General features: G+C 36.6%; 2 protein-coding genes across 3 annotated transcripts in view; one reads left to right on the plus strand and one right to left on the minus strand.

The window, feature by feature from the left end:
• Nucleotides 1-4,270, minus strand: part of fbxl17 (F-box and leucine-rich repeat protein 17) — a 233,852-nt gene extending 229,582 nt beyond the window's left edge. The window contains exons 1-2 of the mRNA XM_058785068.1: nt 4,135-4,270; nt 1,476-2,173 (exon numbers count right to left, since the gene is read on the minus strand). Coding sequence (XP_058641051.1) covers nt 1,476-2,153 — 678 coding nt within the window. The 5' untranslated portion in view covers nt 2,154-2,173; nt 4,135-4,270. The remainder of the gene's footprint in view (nt 1-1,475; nt 2,174-4,134) is intronic.
• Nucleotides 4,271-5,995: 1,725 nt separating this feature from the next.
• Nucleotides 5,996-9,008, plus strand: prxl2c (peroxiredoxin like 2C). 2 transcript variants are annotated; one of them, XM_058785029.1, is made up of 6 exons: nt 5,996-6,319; nt 6,724-6,792; nt 6,919-6,972; nt 8,035-8,140; nt 8,360-8,484; nt 8,652-9,008. In XM_058785029.1, the coding sequence occupies exons 1-6, from the start codon at nt 6,140-6,142 to the stop codon at nt 8,682-8,684; spliced, it is 567 nt and encodes a 188-aa protein (XP_058641012.1). In that variant the 5' UTR covers nt 5,996-6,139; the 3' UTR covers nt 8,685-9,008. The 2 variants fall into 2 exon arrangements, with proteins under 2 accessions (XP_058641012.1, XP_058641011.1); XM_058785028.1 differs by having other exon boundaries at nt 6,009-6,319; nt 8,360-8,494.
• Nucleotides 9,009-9,290: the final 282 nt, after the last annotated feature.

Raw genomic sequence — 9,290 nt, forward strand, 5'->3', positions numbered from 1 at the left:
ACGGCACCCATTCACTTTGCTGAGACACTGATGCAGTGACACATTTCTACAAATCAGGGCCCGTATTCACAAAACATTTTCATCTTACCACTAAGAGTTCTCCTAAATAGCAGTAAAGTTTTTAGCAAAGAGTTTTCTCTTAAAACCTGTTCACAAAGCTGCCGAGACACACTTGTACTCAGGAACAGAGAGCAGTCTTAAGCTCAGAGTAAGGGGGCGGAGTTTACCTCGTTGCTATGGGTGATATCAGAGTGCTTATTAACTACGCACACAGTGATTGGCTGATAGTCTCTGTCAGAGATTTATTCATAGAAATATTGTAAAGCGCAATATTATGTTGCCACATTCAAATAAAGATTTTAAAATGCAGGCTAAGTGTCACTAATTAAACAAGTATATGTTCAGCTAATAGTCAGCCTCTTACATGTGTGCTTCTCAAACAATTAGTGAATATGCATATAAACAGCCTTTTAATTAACAGAGTAGAATAATCACGGCTGATAGTAAAATAAAACCAAACTGGACACAAGAAGCTCTGTTACTTCTTGTGCAGCTGATTAATGAAAACAAGGATATAATCAAAGGGAAGTTTAGAGTTGGGATAACCTCCAAAACTAAAAGCGATACATTTTATAAAAGCTAATTATTGTCAAATGTTTCTAAAATGTGTTTACGTTCGAGGCAGATTTCCAGAAACAGCTATTTTAGGATAGTTTGTGACCTTTTCACTGCTCCTAACCTTTAGGAGCTAGTTTTAGCGCTAAAACACTCTTAAGTGTCCTAAGTTTAGGACTGACACACCCATTATTTTTAAGGTTTTTTCCTAAATCGGTGAGTTATGAGCTACTTTTATCCTTAAAGGGTTAGTTCACCCAAAAATGAAAATCAGCCTGTGTTTTACTCATCCTCAAGTAGGTGTACATGACTTTCTTCTTTCAGACAAATCCAATCAGAGTTACATTAAAAATGATCCTTGCTCTTCCAAGCGTTAGGATGGGAGTCGGTGGGTGTTTTTGTTCTGCAGTCCACAAAACGTCAAATATAAAGCGCACGCATTAAGCCTCCTGTAGCGAATCCATGCTTGAAATGTTTGAAATATGGATTTTTTTCTTACAAAAACACATGGATTCGCTACAGGAGGCTTGTATTCATGCCCCGGAGCCGTGTGATGCATGTTTTATTACGGATGCATGCTTTTTATTTGACGTTTTGTGGACTGCAGAACAAAAACACCCACCGACTCCCATCCTAACGCTTGGAAGAGCAAGGATCATTTTTAATGTAACTCTGATTGGATTTGTCTGAAAGAAGAAAGTCATGTACACCTACTTGAGGATGAGTAAAACACAGGCTGATTTTCATTTTTGGGTGAACTAACCCTTTAAGATGTTTTGTGAACGCGGGCCCAGATGAAGAAACAAACTCATCCTAATCTTGGACGGCCTGAGGGTGAGTAAGTACTCCGTTAAACAGACCTTGAGCAGTATAGAGGAGGGCAGCTGGTTAATGTGGGACGTGTCTGTATTTTCAGCGCTCCTCGTCTCCTCCGAGCTCTCGTTATGAGACGGCTGACAGCAGCAGGAGGAGGTGGAAGAAGTCGAGGCGCTGCCCGCATCTGTATGCCGCCCCTCGCCGGAGCCGTCCTCCTCTGAAGGAGAGGAAGAAGAGGAGGAGGATGAAGGCAGCGAAGGGAGGAGGCACCGGCTGTCTCCTCGCTCCTCTCCGTTCTCCATGGCCTCCTGGAAGGCACAGCGAGGCTGCTTGCGGGGAGTACACCGCTGCAGCTCAGCACATTTACGCTTGCACACCATTTCCGAATAGTCAGGGACGACGGCACAGAACAGCGCCGGGGGCCCGATCAGCTTGGAGAGCAGACTCCGACCCTGGCCCTCCCAAACGGCCAGCTCTCCCGGAGAGAGGAGGAACCTGGCGCACTCCTCGGGCGAGTTCAGTGAAACGTAGCGCTCGGCGAGTTTGGAGACCGCCGCGCTCTCGAAGGGCCAATCGTCCTCGACGCTCCCGCTGCTGCCGTGCACGATGAAGCACAGCATACAGGGACCTTGAAGGAAGCAGTTCCTCCTCTTCTTCTTCTTGCGCAGCTTCCGTGATTTCTTCTTCAGGCCGTAACCATTTTTTGAGAGAAAATGGCCCATATAGATGATTCACGGTGACTCTGGGGAACGAGAGAGCAAAACAGTAAATGAGACCGTATACAAGCAGTAAAAGCCACTTACATGTTTGTTTACAAGTTTTCACTTCATTTTTGCTTGAACAGTAAAAGATCTGTTGCTAATGCAACATGACATGCAGACAAAAATATGTGACCCTGCAGCACATAAGCAGTCATAAGCAGCACAGGTATATTTGTAGCAATAGCCAACAATACACTGTATGGCTCAAAATTGTCAATTTTTCTTTTATGCCAAAAATCATTAGGATCATGTTCCATGAAGATATTTTGCAAATTTCCTACCGTAAATATATCATCATTTTTGATTAGTAATATGCATTGCTAAGAACTTCATTTGGACAACTTTAAAAGCAATTTTCTCAATATTTAGATTTTTTGCACCCTCAGATTCCAGATTTTCAAATAGTTGTATCTCAGACAAATATTGTCCAACAAACCATACATCAATGGAAAGCTCAGATTTATTCATCTTTCAGATGATGTATAAATCTCAATTTCCAAAAATTGACCCTTATGACTGGTTTTGTGCTCCAAGGTCACATATATTTATCGTTGCCTAGAATTAAGAATTTGCTCCCACAACGTTTTAATTTGCTCTCTTGTTATATTAAATCGTGGCTAGGTTGTACTAACTTGATTTATTTTAAACATAGTCATGATTTACTTGAACAAGGGAACAAATTAATATGTCAATTTATTGAAACAAAGGAAACAAATTAGCACAACATGGCCTCAATTTACTAAAATGAAGGAACGAATTAGTACAATGCCATTGGAATTTATTGAAAGTACAACATGGCCATGATTTACTAAAAGAGGGAAGAAATTAGTACAACATGGCCACAGTTTACTAAAACAACATAAATTACTAAAGCGAGGGAACAGATTTGTACAACTTCTCTATAACATTTAATGTTCAGAATCACTGTAAGTTTTCATAGGTTCACAGAATGTAACATTGTAACATTGATCAGTACATGTCAACTGACTCAATCATCCAATGAAGTGAGATTGGGGCGGGGCTATCTGTTTGAGCGACCAATGGCAGACAGGAGGCGTGTTTGGGAAACATGTTTGACAACAGTCATTATTTATGCAGATCAGTCTGATGACAGAAGTTATATCTATGGTATTACTATGTCATGCAAGTATTCATGTTATATGTAGGTAGTGCTGAGAGTATTTCTGTTTTGCTTGGTTCTGGTTTATTTTTTGTGTTGTTGTTTAAAAAAAATCTAATAAAAAGGAAAATCCAAAAAAAAAAAGTGTGACATTTACATCATATTTTGCTCTGAACAGTAAATACGCACTAAAAACTTGACTTTGACTCAGTTGCATCTTCACAAAACCATATCAAAGTATATTTATGGCTGTTGCATTGTGGTTTAGTTACTCCAGGTGTCTCAAAATCATTCTGACAGACCAAAAATTATAAACACATTCTTCAGATGTCAAACTAGACACTTGATCCAGTGGTAACAAGGAAACACAAAGAAGTCTTGTAAATTATTTTATAAACTGCACCAGCATGAGGCATAGGAAGATCAATACTTAATGTCCATCTACTAAGTTAACAAATGTAACCATGTAAATAATATGAACATGTAATACATTCGTACTATGGTCTATATACCATAACTGTACCATGGTCTTGTCACAATACTTTTTGCATTGATAATGAGTATTTAGAACAGCCAGGTTGCATTTTATGTCTCAGATATCAGGTATAATGTGTGAGTGAAGCTCTGTGCTGCTGTTATCTCTCAGCAGGAACCGTATAAACATTCACAAACACTGCTGTCACTGTTTACACACGCTGACCGCTCGTCGCTGAGTGTTGTTGTGTTTCATTGAGTGATAGTGGCGAAGGACGCCATTAAACTCCCTCGTGAGGAAAGAAGCAACAGCGAATATCTGTCATAATAAAACCTGCCAATCCTCACCAGCTCACGCGGCCCTCAGCACCTCCTTCCCGCGCTCTCATAATCCGCGCGAAACAGAAACAGAAGCGAACGCAACGCAAACGCGCTCTCGCTGTGTCAACCTGCTACAATGTTTCAAAACACTTCCGGATTTCAAATAACAGAGGAAATCCCGCCCACGGCTCGAGATGAGAGCGGGCGTTCATTGGCCAGATTATCTGTCTGTTAGGACAAGATGGCCAATCATTTGTGATTTAAAGGGAACTCTTTAAATACGGCTATAACATTTGTAAACACGCTTGATGCGATGCGAATGAATACGTTACTTGCACTGTAACAGGATGGACTCTAAATCTTACGTTGCTTTGTTAACCATCGGCAAACTTTCGCAAAACGAGTTTTTATGAATCTGTCCAAATCATCTACACCCCTTCCAGCTACAAGTCACTGCTGCAAAACAAAATAAAAATAAAATAAAATAAACGTTCTTGAGCGTTTGCAGCGTCGTGAGTTAAGATTCATTTTAGCGAGTCGGTTCGGATGATTCATTTCAATGAATCACGTTCCAATTATTTTATGACGTCACTCCAACAAAGTTGTTGTTGTTTTTCTGTTACAGGTCTAATAATATTAATTATTCACAATATCGTTACCACCTCACCGTTTTACTTGTGAAAAAGTCACTATTTACAAGTAAAGTACATTTTTTGAAGGGTGCTTTCTCTTCCTGTTTTATTTATTGAACAGTATGAACAAAAAGCAGTACATTTACACACAGACAAGAAAGAAAAGGAAGGGAAAAAATATTTAAAAAATATATATACATAGAGAGAGATATATTGGCCGGGTAACAAAACAATACAAAAACAACAACAACTAAGTAGGCTAATAATAAAATAAATAAATAAATAAATAAAAACATCTCAAAAGGACACAATGAATAAAGAGATACAGTTATTAATGCTTTTGGATTAATCGAATTTTGCAGGATAGTTTCCATATATTTCTCTTGTGCGTTTATTTTAGTGAGTCGGTTCGGATGATTCATTCCAATGAACCGCTATACGATTCTTTTAAGACGTCACGTCACTAAAACAAAACGCTGAAATTTTATCATGATACCAGTGTCCAGAAATAGTAATATTAGTTATTCTTAATATTGTCACAACCTCGGAGTTTTACTTATGTAAACGTCATCAAATTCATAGGAATGATCAAAAAAATGCTTTTTCTTGTGCGTTCGTTTTTAGCGAGTCGGTTCGAATGATTCATTCCAATGAACCACGATACAGTTCTTTTAAGACGTCGCTCAAACATAAAGATACAATTTTATAACGTTGCCAGTGTCAGTTAGGCCTAATAATAAGCTTAATTATTTTCCATTATTGTCACATGGCAGCTATACTTGTGGAAAAAGTCATCAGCTGCCAAAAGTCAAGCCAAATTTGCTCTTTTAGAGTCGATTCGTTTGATTTATTCATTCCGATAAACCGCGAAACAATTATCATTATCCAGTAATAGCCTAATAAAATTAAGTATTACCAATAGTTTTATTTGTGAAAAAGTCACGAGTCAAAATTGTTTCTTTTGTGTGTGTGTGTGTGTGTGTGTGTGTGTGTGTGCGTTCATTTTAGCGAATCGTTTCGGATGATTCATTCCAATGAACCACAATTATTTTTAAACGACGCTCAACATAATAAATATAAGTTTTATCAAGTTACCAGTGTCCAGGAATAATAATATTACCATAGACTGTATGATTATTACCTATCCTCAATATTTTTATCACCTCAGACGTTGTGAAAAAGTAATCAATTCACATGAATGACTCGAATCGAATCGGATCGAAAGAATCAAGTCAAAGCCCGACTCGTTCTATCCAGCTAAAATAGTTGGAATGGAAATAAAGGAGCAGAAATAAAGTCATAAATCCCTGTATATGGTCGGATTGGCTGGATTTGTCCGTGATCCAGCAGGAATGGGCGTAAACTTCCTAAAATAACTCAGCCTTGGAAAAGTGAACGTAATGGCTGCCGTTCTCCCGGTAACGCGACAGATCGCGCGCTCCGTTCAGGAGATCACACGCGCTTCACACGAGCTCTGCATCTCTGAGGTCAATGACTGTCTGATATTTGATCGGCACGGTGTCTCTAAAACCTTCAACAGTTTGTTTCAGCACAACAAAGCGATCATTATTTTCGTGAGGGTAAGAGAACCGTGTGTTCCAGCAGGTCATCTCGAGTTAAACGTGTTTTGCATGAACTTTTGCCATATCATTTGCCTTATTATTATATTATGTGATGCCATAAGTTATTTTCTGTATGTGATCTGTGTATTGATTCTCATATACAAGTTTGTGATCACCATGCATGATTGTACCTCATTTACTCTGACCTTTAAAGTAGCTACAAAGTATCAAAAAGGTTTAAAAAAACAAAACAAAGAGATTCTACGACCTTTTTGTATCTTATACCTCATGGTTTTTAATTTATTTTTGTTTCGGTTTAATTATATTGCAGTGTTTGGTTAGATATGTTTTTCATGCATATGCATTTCACAGCTATATTATGTCTAGATGATAATATTGTTTTATTTTCAAATATTTTACAGAACTTCTTGTGCTACACATGCAAAGAATATGTGGAGGATTTGGGCAAAATACCTCCGCAGATGTTGCAGGTGAGAGGATGATATTAGGAAAATGCTGTTAATAATGTAATATTTGGTTGAATATATTAATATGAAGTCAGAGTATAGTAATATTCAATGTAAAGGAACATCTTTTTCCTTCTCTCACAAATGTAGGAATCGAATGTCAGATTAGTAGTGATTGGACAGGCATCGTGGTGTCATATAGAGGTAGGATGGGTTTATTAATATATATTGTTAAATTTGAAAATATGAAAGGCTTGAAAATTTAAACCGTTGCTTATGGAAGTCTGTTTCCATGATGGGATGAAAATAATGAAAAGGGGTTTCTTGATTTTTAATTAACAGTTCATCCTTTTTTCTCTCTCTCTCTCTCCCAAAATTCTTAATTTTCTTTAATCTTGCAGTTTTTTTTTTTTTTTTTTTGATGATGAATCAAAAATTGAAAAGGGTTTTTACACAACGTTTCAGAATTTCAGTGGTTCGTATTCCTTATATTTAATATATATGGTGTATAATGATTTTTTTATTGCATTTAATACATTATAATTTCAAAAAGACATTTGCAGTGGGTTTGTAAAAGCTTTTGTTATGCATGTTTGAGTAGAGTTTGTGTTGTAGTTACACAGTTTTGACAGCAGGTGTCGCCAGCGCGTGGCGTTCCGAACGATTCGAAACACTGAATCATGTTGATTCAATTGATTCGAAGCTTCGAAAAGGTTCGCTTCTGCCATCACTACTTTTAATTCCTATTTTAAATCTCACAATTCTGACTTTTTATTTCAGAATTCTGAGTTTGCATCTCGCATGATCACATCTGTGAGATATAAACTAAGAATTGCGAGGAAAAATGTCCATAATATAAGAGTAAAATTTGCAAAATACCTTTTTAATTATTTTTTTTAATCTAACTGCAGAAATTAGCTTTTTAACTTTTACCAGTTCGAAAAACATATGAGCAAGATAAATATAACATGCAACGGTGTGTCAAGTAGTTTTGATTCCAACTGGTTCAAACAGTGAATTTGAGCAACTGCACTAAATTTGCTTTGTTCCAGAGCTCTTAGTAAAAGTGGCATTGCTTTGGAAAAAATTAGACCAATTTATATTTTGCATGCATTTAACTCAGTTTTCTGACACCAATCTAGCACTATAAAGAAATGGAGTTGAACAAAAGTAGAACATTTTCAATTATTGTTTTAGTAACGATTGTTATAATGATACAGAACTACATAAGATTGTCTTGTATCCTGTGATCTCTTTATGTTGTAGGCTTTCTGCTCCTTGACAGGCTATTCTCATGAAATATATGTTGATCCGGAGAGACAAATTTACAGAAAACTTGGAATGAGAAGAGGAGAGACATACATGGAGACACGTAAGATCCAGGATCCCTTCATGTGTTAAATGTCAAATATAGTTGCTCTGGAGCAAGAGCGCGATTGCTGTAGAATTCAGTAATGTTTTTAGACATAAAATTACATCTTAAATTGACAGATGCATGAAAATAGAAGCTTCATTTTGGATGTGAATGCCAAAAAATGATGTGTTTGATTGAATGTGCATTTAATTGAATGATTTCCATCTGCATTTGTAGCTTCCAGCAGCCCACATGTGAAATCCGGTGCACTTGTGGGGAGTCTGAGGAGCATGTGGCGTGCCATGACAAGCCCTGTGTTTGACTTCCAGGGAGATCCGCTGCAGCAAGGCGGAGCTCTGATTGTAGGCCCAGGTCACACTTTTATTTCTATATCTTGACTTGATCTTGACTTGACTTTTTTTTTTTTTTATATATTATTATTATTATTATTTTTTGTGTGTGTGTTTTTGATTTAATTTTTTAATTTTTGATTACATTTTTTTTTTTTTTTTTTTTTTTAATTTCTTAGGTGCAGAGACTGATTTTGCCCATTTTGACATGAACCGGCTGGACCACATGCCCATCAACTGGTTGCTTCAGTTAGCAGGACTTCAAACGCTGGACTTCAGCGATTCGCCCAAAATCATTGATATCTAAAGGAAAAAGGAGCTGTTAAGCCATGATGGAACCGCACTCGATGCTTGTAGCTGTTATAATGCAATGCTGGTCTTTGTTTGAACTCTATAATGGCTCAATATTGTTGTTGTATATAGTATTGCTTTATTATTTATATTTGATAGGAACAAGCCATTCCACTGCTGGGGACCCTTGATTATATTTGTTACGTTACACATACTGCATAGTTACGTATATATATATATATATATATATATATATATATATATATATATATATATATATATATATATATATATATATATATATATATATATATATATATATATATATATATATATATATATATATATTATTATATAAACACCAAAAATTCTCCAAAAACACATCGTCATATTGACTGGCGTATAAAACACTTGTTTTGGTGTAAATCTCATATAAACATGTCCAAGTTATGTTTCAACCTTAAAAAACAAAACATAAAAAAATATATATTTTACATAAAGAAAATTTTAGGACAATTAAGTTTTTT

Source organism: Onychostoma macrolepis, chromosome 08, assembly GCF_012432095.1.
Source record: "Onychostoma macrolepis isolate SWU-2019 chromosome 08, ASM1243209v1, whole genome shotgun sequence".
Classification (NCBI taxonomy): Eukaryota; Metazoa; Chordata; class Actinopteri; order Cypriniformes; family Cyprinidae; genus Onychostoma; species Onychostoma macrolepis.